Here is a 14,092-nt window from a genome sequence, read left to right as displayed (position 1 = left end):
GGCGGGAACTGAATAAAATAATTGCGGAAACAAAGTATTCTAGGTTGATTTTTGCCCAAATTCACTTACCCACTCATATTTCTTTAACTTTAGGTTAGCTTTGGTCCGTCGTCGACCGATTAATTTCATTTGAGAGTGACGGTCATCTAGAACTGTAACGACCTGTTTGAACCTGCAGAACCACCATGAGCAGAAGAAAAACTAACTTAACTGAGATTACTGCCTGTTACTGAGCAAAAGTAGGTGTATTATATTAGGACGCAGACCGAACTTTCTTGATATAATCGTTTTAGGCATTTAAAACACGTTTAGAAGAAGAAATAAGGAAAAATCAAGAGGACAAGTTCAAATCAAATTTCCGTTTGCCGCCATGGATTCCCGCGCTCATTTACACACTCACACAAGCACCCAGCGCCAAACCAGGCTTCACTTTTTTCCCGTGCTTTTAGATACGAGCACTCCGTCTTTATGTCTTTGGCCCCTGATCATTTTGGAATGCTGTTTGCCCCCTAAAATTTGAATCACAAAATTTTCTCTTGGACTTACAGAACGTTACAAAACACGGCGAACGTCGGCGGGGGGAATATCATTCCTCCGGTACCCCAAAAATAATGTTATCCATATGAACTGTTTGGAGTGACTTACAAAGAATTGTTGCGGACTTGCAAAACGTTACAAACCACTTACAAAACGATGACATATTTTTCATATTTATTTGTGGAAGTGGGGGGGCTGGTGAAATGGACCTATATTTACGATGTTTTTATTTTTGTTCCTCTACAGCCTACCGAGCAACTTTAGCCAAAAATCGCTTGTATGGGAATTTTTCCCTCTAAGTTTCCTCATTTGACTGGACTAACTACCTATTAAACAGAAGAAACTTCATATTTTGGTACCGGGTTCCTTAAGTATCTTCCCATAGCAGGCCGATTATTGAGATTCATAGAAAAAGCTTTAGACAAAGTAGACAAAAGGGATGTGGAAGGGTTCTATTGATGGAAACGGGTGATTGCAATGGACAATGACGAAAGGTAATAAATTAACTAACGGCAACCCATGGAAGACCCTACAAATAGTCCACCATCATCTCCCCTAGTCTATAGGACCACGCATGTCAACCAACAGGATCCCTCCATATCTCTTTTGTCTACGTTGTCTATTAATTTCAATAATCAGCCCGCAGATCAAGACACCATGAAAGAAAAAATGTCTTTTATTTCCAGGTACACAGATTTTCCGGTCCTCTAAGAGATCTTTCATTTTCTGACAAATCCAGTTTTCCCCGATTATTTCTGACTTGGACACCATGAACTGAAGAAATCTTCGCTATTACCGCCCGAGTTTCCGTGAGAAAAATCGAATCCAGAGACAAGACGTGAATGATCAATTATCGATATTTCCCCCATTTGGAGCTATGGTAAAGAATAGATTATTAAGATGTTCTTTGAGAACGCCTTGTCTTTCGATCCTTTTTCATAGGTTTAAATAGCGGATCAATCAATCAAAAACAACAGAGGGTATACCAACGTTGAAAAATTGGGAACGAAAAGGGAAAATTCAATCCAAAGACATAAGTGCCGAACCACGTATCTCCATAGCGGTGTTTCAAAATTGTCGCTCGTATTATTTCATTTCGAAAAAAAACCAGCTTGCTCGAGCTTATAAAGAATATGTTCATAACAGGGAAGAAAAACCAAGGAAGTATTTATGAAATTACGTCGACTAGTTTTTATGAAATTACGTTGACTAGTTTTCCTAAGAAAAAATAAAGTATGACCAGAAGTCTGCAACTTCAAAAACGGAGATACGTTGTGTCGCACTTAGGCCATGGAATCATTTTCCCCGATCTAGGCACTATATTAAAGCACAAAAATACCCAGATTTAACATCAATTCCTCGAAGCTTCCCTCGATAAGCGCGGTATTTTCAGACCTGCGGGCTGATTGTTGAAATTGACAGACAAAGCTATAGCCAAAGAAGACATGAGGAGCCTAGAGCGATCCTAATGGTTGAAATGGATGGTTCTCATAGACTATAAGGGGGTAAAAGTTGGACTATAACCATAGGGTCTCTCGTGGGTTGTCGTCAGTAAGTCTATTACCTACGTTCTTTGTCCATTGCAACCACCCGCTTCCACCAGTAGGATCCCTCCGTATCCCTATTGTCTTCTTTGTCTATAGCTCTGTCTATCAACTTGTAAAGAGAAGTAAAAGAGTATGAGTAAAAGTATGCGTAAAGTAAGAGTCTGTATTGTAAAAAGGAAAGTTTTTCCCTGTTCGGATATTTATTCCCCGATTTTTCTAATTTTTCGGAGGACTTCATCGTCCCCTGATAAATACATGTTTTTTTCGATATCGACACCACGAAAATGAAAAAAAAATCCCTGGTTTCACCAACTAACCCTCTCGAAAGCGATTCGATTCTTAAAGTGCAAAACCACGTATTTCCCTAACGGCGTTTCAGAACGTCCGCTTCTATTTTATTTTTTAGAGGAGAAACAAGCCTACTTCGATGCTTGAATTTCTTACAGAATATTCTGCTGAGGGGGTGGCAAAATCAAGCAATTTTTCGATGAGTTACGTTGTCTAGTTTTTCAAGGAAACCATGAAGTATGACAGGAAGTCTGCAACGTCGCAAACGGAGTTACGTGATTTTGCACTTTCTAGCTACTAAGTGGCTTTAGTGTTTTAATACATCATAAATACCCAGATTTGGACCGGGTTCATCAAAGAGGAACCAACCCACATTAGGTTGAAACTGAAAAAAAGAGGTTTGAAGTTTTATTTCTGCATAAGGTTCAATGTAGAAAATAAACCATAACCTCTCTTTTCACAAACTAGAATTTCTGATTTCGACTTCTAGTTTTTGGCATGAGAAAATATTCGGCTAGTGAAACTCTAAAACATTATCAACTCAATTTTTTCGAAAATGTGGGTTGGTTCCTTTCTGATAAACTTGCGGCCATTTAGTCTCGTTACTTTTCAACATTTTTTTTTTTTTAAATTTCCTTCACGCACTTTGACCATCTAGAAATCGGATCCTTACCTGATTGGTGGCTGCGGAGGCAAATGCAAGAACGAATCCGAGGAGGAAGAAATATACAGCTGCGGCGTGCATCTTAAGGTTGAAATCCTTGGAGAAAATCCACTTAAGAAATTGGGAGAATATAGTGACAGGGAGTGCACTGCAGTTATTGTCGAAGAGTTGAGGACAGATCTTGCAGGTACTATGCATACGAACACCAGCTGAAATCTGCAGAGAAAACAAATGTACGAGAGAATGGTAATTCCTGGCAGACTTCCATTGACCAGGTTTCTGCCCCGACGGTTGCGCTCCAGCGGGTGCTCACGCGAACTAAACCCTTCCTCCCCGCTCTAGCCCCTCACAGGCCCCACCGCTCTTCCTACCCGCAGTGGTGGGAGAGCGCTGCTTGATTCACAATGACGGCTGCGGGAAGGCTGATGAAAGAAAAGACGGATCTAAGAAAATAAATGAACACTTTCTGTTCCGGACAATTCGAGAAAGAGCACTGAGAACATTCTTTACTGGAAAAAAAAAAAAAAAAAAACATCCTGAGTACTTTCTAATGGTTTAGAACTGAATTGTTAATTCATTTTTTAACCTGTCTATTTTTCATCAGTCATCTCTCCTAATATTTAGGATATTACAGCATTAAGCGTAGCATTTGTAAGCATGAAATTTCATAATCTTACTATAGTAAAAAAAATAAGGCCTTTTTTGTGTGCACGTCCGTGTCATTTCGCATGCTCATTGGTCTTTCATTAACCAATCATAAAACTTCATTGAAAATCCCCGGGAAATTTAAATGTATTCTTCCGTAAAGGAATTAATGATAGGTAGACACGTATAAAAATGAGATGTATTGCTTCTAATTAACCAGGATAAAAGGGAGGAATATTACCTATACAGGATAGTCCTGGAAAAACGGGATGTACCTATATTAATAAACCTGGATAACAGGAAGGATATCGATCTTTGTGTATCGATCTTCGATACATCGTTTGTTCTAAAGCAGTATTGACTGTGATAAAACGGGATTTCTTCATAATAACCGGGATAAAAGGGAGGGATTTTACCTATACAGGATAGTCATGGATAAAGCGGGATGTAACTATATTAAGAAACCGGGATAACAGGAAGGATTTCGATCTTTATACGTCCACACTCGATATATCGTTAACCGTTTTCGTTATCGTTAAAGGAATTAATGATAGGTAGACACGTATAAAAATGGGATGTATTTCTTCTAATTAACCAGGATAAAAGGGAGGAATATTACCTATACAGGATAGTCATGGATAAAACGGGATGTAACTATATTAAGAAACCGGAATAACAGGAAGGATATCGATCTTTATACATCGATATTCGATATATCGTTTGATTTAAAGGAGTATTGACTGGGATAAAAGGTGATTTACGGGATTTCTTCATAGTGACCGGCATAATATGCAGTAATTTTACCTATACAGTATAGTCATGGATAAAACGGGATGTAACTATATTAAGAAACCGGGATAACAGGAAGGATGTCGATCTTTATACATCGATATTCGATATATCGTTTGATTTAAAGGAGTATTGACTGGGATAAAAGGTGATTTACGGGATTTCTTCATAGTGACCGGCATAATATGCAGTAATTTTACCTATACAGTATAGTCATGGATAAAACGGGATGTAACTATATTAAGAAACCGGGATAACAGGAAGGATGTCGATCTTTATACATCGATATTCGATATATCGTTTGGTTTAAAGGAGTATTGACTGGGATAAAAGGTGATTTACGGGATTTCTTCATAGTGACCGGGATAATATGCAGTAATTTTACCTATACAGTATACGAGGATAAAACGGGATGTAACTATATTAAGAAACCGGGATAACAGGAAGGATGTCGATCTTTATACATCGATATTCGATATATCGTTTGATTTAAAGGAGTATTGACTGGGATAAAAGGTGATTTACGGGATTTCTTCATAGTGACCGGGATAATATGCAGTAATTTTACCTATACAGTATACGAGGATAAAACGGGATGTAACTATATTAAGAAACCGGGATAACAGGAAGGATGTCGATCTTTATACATCGATATTCGATATATCGTTTGATTTAAAGGAGTATTGACTGGGATAAAAGGTGATTTACGGGATTTCTTCATAGTGACCGGGATAATATGCAGTAATTTTACCTATACAGTATACGAGGATAAAACGGGATGTAACTATATTAAGAAACCGGGATAACAGGAAGGATATCGATCTTTATACATCGATATTCGATACTAGGGGGCTAGTCCAGGAATTATACGTCAAATTCAGGCAGTTAAGGGAAAAAATTAATAACAAGCTGATTTTTGGCATAGTGAGTCCTTATGACCCCCTGAGTGCCCAAAAAAAAGTCCTCATCGATAGGGTGACGGCTTTGGGTTTTATGGGGGGGTAAGTGCCCCAAAATCGGTTTCATAGTCATAACTCGAGAACGGTTGCTTGTATCACTACGTATAGCACCATTTTCTGAATCCTCGTAAAATTTCGGATCGATATAAGCTTTTATTGGTTTTCCCCGGCCCCCCGGTGCCCCCCAATATAGCAAAAATGTAATTTAGAGGAACATTTTTGACAGTTTTTCTGCAGGAAAAAATTGATTAAGACTTCTCGACAGCAAATGCTGCTTTATATGTCACTCTGAACTGTTGGTACAATTCATAGTGAGTTCATTGGCTCACAATGTCCTACGTGCTGAATTCTGGACGGGGGGGGGGGGGGGGAGAGCCACTTAGTGAGCCACTTAGAATAGCACTTTTAAAGTGCACGATGATGATGTTACTTGTGACCCACTTCGTCTCTTCCAACGAATTTCGGTGTTTTTAGGGTCACAGGATGATCTTCAAAATTATTTTCAATATGAGCTTCTTCCGTACCCAATGGCACTCTTTGATAATGGCAACATGCGGAAAACCCAGAAATCAACATTGTACTCAATTTTTAAGCGATAGGTAATGACACGCCGCCGCCAGATAGTTACTTTGTCATAGACGGTGGTCATTTATTACATAAAGTTGTGTGGCCTCGCTTCGGAACTTACGGTGGTGTATTAGATCTTTACGTGTCCTTTATTCGGAGAAAATTTGGGCCAAAGTGCTCCATCGTGTTTGATGGATATTCAGAATAATTCGACACAACAAAAACGAGTGAAAGATGTCGACGATATGGAAGTAAAGTCATCCCTCGAATTAATTTTCACAAGGATCAGAACCTCGCTTGCAACCAAGAATTATTTTTGTCCAGCGATCAGAATAAGACGCAACTGATTAAGCATCTTGTTGAAAAATTCAGAGAGTCTGGACACGAATGTCAAGTAGCCGATGGTGACGCCGATCGTCTCATCGTTGAAACAGCTATGAGCATGTCTAAGACTTACAAGAATTGCGTCATTATCGGGGAAGATATAGATCTTCTTGTAATACTGATTGCGTTATCACCAAGTGATAAAGAAATTTTTTTCTTGAAACCTGGCCGAAACAAAGTACTCCCTAAAATGTATTCGTCACGAAGTCTTGATAAGAAACCTGTTTTGAAGGCAAACATTTTGCTCTTGCATGCCTTTTCAGGATGCGATACGACCTTTCAATTTTTGGGAAGGGCAAGTTAACTCTTTGCAAGTTAATGGAGAAAAAGAGTTGTTTAGCTGCAGCCGCTGAGTGTTTCAAAGAAACAGGAGTGCAACCGGAAGTAATTGCCTCGTCAGGAGAAAAGCTTTTACTAGGGTTGTATGGTGCCCCTGAGAAAACCTAGTCCTTAAATGAATTTAGGTTCATTTGCTTTAAGAAAAAAATCGTGGGCAGCGAGAAAAATCAACTTGCATCTCTGCCACCTACAGAAGACGCCGCAAAAATGCACTCTTTGCGGGTGTACCACCAGGTACAGTCGTGGCTTGGTAATACTCCGCCAGCGGATAAATGGGGTTGGCACAGAAACCCCAAACTTTCTCCAATTCGATCAACCCTTGGTCCAGCGCCTTCAAAAGTTTTGAATTCAATTTTTTGCTGTTGTGCAAAGTCGTGCGGGTGCCGAAAAATAGGACTTCAATGTTCTGAGGTCTGCATCAACTGCAATGGTAATTCCTGCGAAAACTCTAGAATTCTAGACTTAGAAGACGAGGAACATGATGTCGATGGTGATCTTCTTGAAACGGAGGACTTGCCAGAAATTAATGAAGAGGGTCAATTGGATCCAACGAGTGAGCTATCGCAGATGACGTCAACGTCCGACAGCCAACCAAGACAAACAGTCGTTGGAAGCTCATCCACTGACGAACCGGCTCCGAAGAGAAAGCGAAAATCGTCCCGACTGACAATTAACATCCTGTAAATTTACGTCCGTAAGTCGAAGTCAAAATTTATGTTCATTACCAAAATTATACTCTATTTTTATTTCCTTCATTCAAAATTGGCTCGCATTAATTTCCTCATCTTTCTCCATACTTTTGGCGGGGACCGTTCATGTGGGGGGGGGGACTTCTTCGGCTCCAGCCCCCCGCCTCCCCCCCCCCTTCGCTTTAATTTTAATCTCAGCTAGTACTTTAAATTCTAAATTATTTTCATAGAATTTCAACTCTCCTGCATGATCGATCAGTTTTGAGAAACAAGGTTGGAACCCCTCTTCATGTGTATTTTTTCTACCAATGTTTGGGGGCTCCCTCCCCCCCGTCCAAAATTCAGCACGTAGGCCATTGTGAGCCAATGAACTCACTATGAATTGTACCAACAGTTCAGAGTGACATATAAAGCAGCATTTGCTGTCGAGAAGTCTTAATCAATTTTTTCCTGCAGAAAAATTGTCAAAAATGTTCCTCTAAATTACATTTTTGCTATATTGGGGGGCACCGGGGGGCCGGGGAAAACCAATAAGAGCTTATATCGATCCGAAATTTTACGAGGATTCAGAAAATGGTGCTATACGTAGTGATACAAGCAACCGTTCTCGAGTTATGACTATGAAACCGATTTTGGGGCACTTACCCCCCCATAAAACCCAAAGCCGTCACCCTATCGATGAGGACTTTTTTTTGGGCATTCAGGGGGTCATAAGGACTCACTATGCCAAAATCAGCTTGTTATTAATTTTTTCCCTTAACTTTCGTATAATTCCTGGACTAGGCTACGCCCCCTGGCCGCTACGCGGCCCAACCCCCCGAAGGCGCTCCGCGCCATCAATGGGCCGCTTCGCGGCCCTATTTTTACCCTCCTATTAGTATTAGTTTTATTTTTCCCCTAAAAAAATTCGATATGAGGTACTTAATAGAATGAAATAATTTTTGGTTTTGATGAATAAAGAAAAAAAAAATTTTTGAAGTCAAAAGGACGCGTTTTGGAATGACTGCTTGATGAAATATTACAGTAAAACAACGAACAGTTTAAATCAGGTAATTGTGAAGTATCTCTGGAGTCGGGGATCGAACCCACACCTTGATCAATGTGGACACTTCCGACGTCGTAGACGACTCGGCCACCGCTCATGTTGAGGTGATCGGCGGAAATCTTGTTGTGTAGATAAGTGTAGAGCTGATGCGCAGGCTACACACCTACTGCGCAACCTCCTCGACCACTGCGCATCCTCCCGCGCATAGCGGTAGCAGTCCCGGAGCACTCTGTAAATTCACTCACTTTTATAACGTGATTTAAAAAAAACCTGGGTCCTTTTTCCAAAATCTGATTGGAGCGGGTTCATCTAAAGCCTATTACCTGTCGATTTACGCAAAAATCATGGAAATCGGCTCAGTAGAATGCTCAAACGAACTATGACAAAACACATAAATTTACATTGTTTATATGGGAGAATTCGCAACTTTACCACGTAATATAAAAAAACCTCGGCCATATTTTGAAAATCTGAAAAAAGTTGGCTTATCTAGAGACACTTGCCCGTCGATAGCCGCAAAACTCATGAAAATCGTCCCGGTAGAACGCTGGAACTAAGCGTCACCAGTTTCGCAAAATTAGGAGGTCTTGGAGCTTATAGTAGGTATAGATATCGTTAACCGTTTTCGTTATCGTTAAAGGACTTAATGATAGGTAGACACGTATAAAAATGGGCTGTACTTCCTCTAATTAACCAGGATAAAAGGGAGGAACATTACCTATACAGGATAGTCCTGGAAAAACGGGATGTACCTATAATAAACCGGAATAACAGGAATGATATCGATCTTTGTGTATCGATCTTCGATACATCGTTTCTTCTAAAGCAGTATTGACCGGGATAAACCGGGTTTTCTTCATAATAACCGGGATAAAAGGGAGGGATTTTACCTATACAGGATAGTCATGGATAAAACGGGATGTAACTATATTAAGAAACCGGGATAACAGGAAGGATATCGATCTTTATACATCGATATTCGATATACCGTTTGATTTAAAGGAGTATTGACTGGGATAAAAGGTGATTTACGGTATTTCCTCATAGTGACCGGGATAATATGCAGTAATTTTACCTATACAGTATAGTCATGGATAAAACTGGATTTAACTATGTTAAGAAACCGGGATAAACTACATCAAATGCATCATAAAACACAGCAAACACATCAAACACATCTTGAAACACTTAAAACACAACAAACACATCATGAAACACAGCAAACACATCATGAAACACAATCAAACACATCAAACACAACAAACACATCATGAAACACAATCAAACAAATCAAAAACATCAAACTGATAATCGCATGTATCGATAATCGCATGTTTCGATAACCGCATGTATCGATTCCAAATTCCCCCTTTCCCCATTTTCACAAGTAATAATGAATCTTCTTTTTTCTCTACTGTTCAAAATTATATTGATTTAATTTTCGATTATTAATAATTGTATGTATTTCATTACAATTCCCCTCTCCTATCTTTGCGACTTATTTTTCATTATCAGTTGCATTACTTCATTATCATGTGATGAAAAACAGCTGAGTATTTTTTCACGTCTCGGTTCACCTCAAGAAAGGAAGCAGAAATCAAATAGTCAAATCAGCTTTAATAAGCTCTCCTTTATGGAAACATTTCAAAATCTTCCACTTGAAAAAAAATATGAGAGCAAACAACGAAGAATTCAGTGAATGGCTGCTAGCAATCGGAAATGGAAAGAAAGAAATAGTTGAATTTACATCAGAAATGATATGTAATGAAAACATTGTTGATAGCATTTTTAAAGAATATAACAAAGAAACATTAAAAACATCAATACTTCTTGCATCCAGAAATAATTGTGAAGTTGACAGATTGAATGAAGAAATACTTTCAAAAATGGAAGGAGAAACAATTGTGAGTGAAGGATTCAGTTGGGCAACTGCAGTGGACGGAGACCTAACAGACCAAGACGAGTTATAACTCTAAGATATCAACCAGGAATACTTAGCTTCATTGAACCCTTTAGGAATGCCAAGTCAAAAGTTGAAGTTAAAAGAAGGAGCAGTGGTTATGTTACTACGCAAAATTTGTATCGAGGATGGATTGTGCAATGGGACATATAAAGGAAAAATAAAGGAAATAAAGGAAAAATAGTTGCACTACCAAAAATTACACTTAACACAAAAGAAGAAACAAACCTACCTTTTGTTTTGAATAGGAAACAATTCCCCGTTAGATTAGAAATTGCTATGACTACCTATTAGTAAAAGCCAAGGGCAATCATTTGACAGAGTGGGAATTTTTATAGATAAAGAAAGACCAATGTTCGCTCACGGGGCAACTGTATGTAGCATTGTCTAGATGCAGGACTAAAGAAGGTTTAAAAATAAAAATCATTAATTTTGATGACAACAAGAATAAAAACACAGCAATGAACATTGTGTATCAAGAACTTCTGCAATAACTTTGTTTATTTTCTACTGTTAAAATTGAGGAATGCAATATGTACTTATTATCTTCAAAACAATTAATTTTGTCACTATGAACAGAACATTTTTTACTATGAATATAACTTAAAACAAGCAGTGAACTCCAACACAATGTGTTGATAAGGCGCGTCATTAAATCGCACATATCAACCCCTACAAACGATAATGTATAAAAAAAAATTATGTGATATTTTCATCATAAATTAACAGAATCTAAGAGGGGGTTGGGCCGCGGAGCGGCCAGGGGGCGTAGCCCTCTAGTTTCTACAAAAAAAAGCAATGGTATCTAATACTTTCAATTATCTGAACTTTTTCTGTGATTGGTTTAACTGTTCAAAAACAATGTATAAGTATTCTGAAAAAAACATAATTTTTCGATTTGAAAGTTTCGGCACCAATTTTCAAAATGAATGGTTCTGCTTTTTTTGGAAGGAAACCTAAAATAAAGGAGCTAATGCCTATCAAAAAAAAAAGAAAATCGTAAAGGTCGATGTGTTAATGTTTCAAAAAAAATAATATCAATAATATGTTTTAAAATGTTCATTAATTTATCATAATATATGAAAGAGGTAGTTTTTTGAATATGGAACAGAATGGAAAAAATACCCGTACTAAAAACTATAACTAAACCATTAATAATGATATTGCTGAAAAAATGATTGCTGCAGGAGTGCAGGAAGATACAAAAAATATAATATTACATATAAATATTATATTAAAATGACTATTTAATAAAACATATTGTCTTTTTAATTTCAATCTATATAAATAAAATCGTTGGGGGTTTCACTGTAACGCTTATTTCTGGAGTTCCACCGGACGGATTTCGACGATGCTTAATTCTGGTGAAAGCCCTTGACGTCCCGATGTCCGCAAACTTTCAGACTTCCAAATTTTTCAGCCTGTCTCGCCTGAGACGCGATTAAAGCCAAATTCACCCCCCTCCGACCTTAAGTTTCCGAGAGTTGCTGTATGTTCCCGTTGTAACGCCTAATTTGAGAGATCTACCGGGGCGATTTTTACGATTTTTGGATCGACTGAAAGCTCCTAGCTTCCAGATGCTCGCAAAACTACGATAATTTCCAATTTTTCAGCCACATCTGTGTAAATCGCTAAGAAATGTAAATAAATCCCTCCCCATATCACTACTACACAACCTTCACCCAGGGCCCAGCCAAGGTCAAACCGGGACTCTGTCTCAGCACTGCTCTGTCAGAGGAAGGAAGCCGCCGCAGATCCCCGTATCTGCGGCGGCTTCCTTCCTCTGGCATAAAACTGTCGAAGCGGCATGACATGGGTTTTCCTTTCCTTTTGTCTAACAACCCTCGAGACCGAGCCTGCCCGCTACAGGATCGCAGCCCTATTGTCTCATGCCAAACAAAATCTGACCCTCAAAATTTAAAGACAGTAAAAATACACATTTTTTTTATCATTCGGAAATTGTTTTTACAGTATACATAGTTCGATTCGCGGTGAAATTTTAAGCAGAGCGGTGGTCAAACTAATGAAAATACATGATTCTACGGTACACTAAGATTGATGCCACACTGCTGCATTTACAACTTGCTGAACGCTATTTCCGTTTCATATCAACATATCACGACGGAATTTAGTTAATTGTATATACTTTTTAAGCAGAATGTAAATTTACTTTGAAAACTGCAAAATTGAACGCGAACTGAGAAATTTCATCGATTTTTTTGGAGCTCCAGTTGGCCGAGCAGGAAGGGAGGAAAGAGTGACGAATTGAGAATGAGATCTTTTGGGACAGCCTGCATGGTCTCCTCACCTCACTTATGCCGTGCTAAGGAAAAATGCCGTTTGAGCGTACAGGCGTTGCCATATTTTCTTTAATAACCAACGATTTTTCTGGAAAATTCTGAATATTTTTATTCCAATTATTCAGACAATTTTGTAAATTTAAACAATTAATCAATTTTTGCCGAAGAATATTTTTGCTTACAAAAAGCGTTTTCGGTCGAGTTTTCGAATTTTTACAAAATACTTGCACGTTTTTCACGGCAAAACGTGCAAGCAACAGCAATTTATGTCAAAAGTAGTGTATTAGGAGGCTATTATCTCAAATTTTCGGGGCTCCAGCGTGACTGCTTCGTCCCTAAAAAAAATCATCAAATCGTCAAAAATCTCGATTATCGCGAGATCGCAAATTTTACAAATGTACGATGCGGCAGCACTGAAACATTTTACAATTCACGTATTTCTGGCGACATGGCAATGGTCATAAGTGAACTTGGCGTATCGAAATCATGAGAATAAGTCAGTTGTAAGACGTAAAGTTGAAAACAAACGGCGCTAGCCCGTCTTTTAGGTGAAAAAATGTGATTGTTTCGTAAAATTCGAAACTTTAATTACTGAGGGCACGATGTGCCTGAAACGAAAAGATGCTCCTTACTTTGTTTACTATGTAAACCCTATGCAGACAACATATAAAATCATCTTGGTACTAACGTTAAATCTTCCCGTGCTTAAGGAAATGGTATACAATAAGAGAGCTTGATGCAAAAACGGCTTTTTTCGCCCCCCTCTGGAAGTTCTTCAGACTTTGTCTATTGATTACTCATACTTGAGCGCTTCTTTTTCCAAATTTTCAGACCCCCAAAAAATTGTGGGGGGGAGCTAGGGGGGGGGGGTGGAAGTCAAAACCTGTGAACCTCGATATCTCTTGAACAAAGAAAGATATCGAGGTCTGGTTTGGACGAACAATCGTCTAAAATTGCATACTTTAAGATTCTAAAGGTCAAAATCCCGATATCACATTTTTAAGTCAACATATGTGATTTTTTCCAGTTTTTAAATCACATATGTTGACTTAAAAATTCTCAACTACACGCCGATTATTGAAACTATGTCAGTACGACAAGGAAAGACAGCCCTATCCTAACCGTGCATTATATCGCATTTGGATGTCTTATCAGACTTTAAACTTTCAATATTCGGCCTGCTGCAATGAAACTTTATGATAACTTTCATCATTATGATTCTCCTTTTGCCCATTCCGGTCAACGGAATCCACATAGACCGATTGATTTTAAACACGCAACAGGGTGAAAGGGAGAGTGCCAGTTTAGCTCATAATGGGTTTACTTACAATGATAGAAGTGGGTGAATGTGTCAGGCAAGAACCCTGATAATCAACAAC

The 14,092-nt window shown here is 38.5% G+C and overlaps 1 protein-coding gene across 2 annotated transcripts in view; it reads right to left on the bottom strand.

Annotated features, from left to right (window-relative positions):
• Window positions 1–4,679, bottom strand: part of LOC109040337 (uncharacterized) — a 183,794-nt gene extending 179,115 nt beyond the window's left edge. Inside the window, exon 1 of one of the 2 annotated variants that reach the window (XM_072304271.1) lies at window positions 3,046–4,679. In XM_072304271.1, the coding sequence (XP_072160372.1) occupies window positions 3,046–3,234 (189 nt within the window). In that variant the 5' untranslated portion in view covers window positions 3,235–4,679. The remainder of the gene's footprint in view (window positions 1–3,045) is intronic. The other variant, XM_072304270.1, reaches the window with a different exon arrangement.
• Between the last annotated feature and the right edge of the window lie 9,413 nt (window positions 4,680–14,092).

Source organism: Bemisia tabaci, chromosome 9 (genome assembly GCF_918797505.1).
Source record: "Bemisia tabaci chromosome 9, PGI_BMITA_v3".
Lineage (NCBI taxonomy): Eukaryota > Metazoa > Arthropoda > Insecta > Hemiptera > Aleyrodidae > Bemisia > Bemisia tabaci.
Note: the sequence above shows the minus strand (reverse complement) of the source record. Positions and strands in the feature narration are given on the sequence as shown.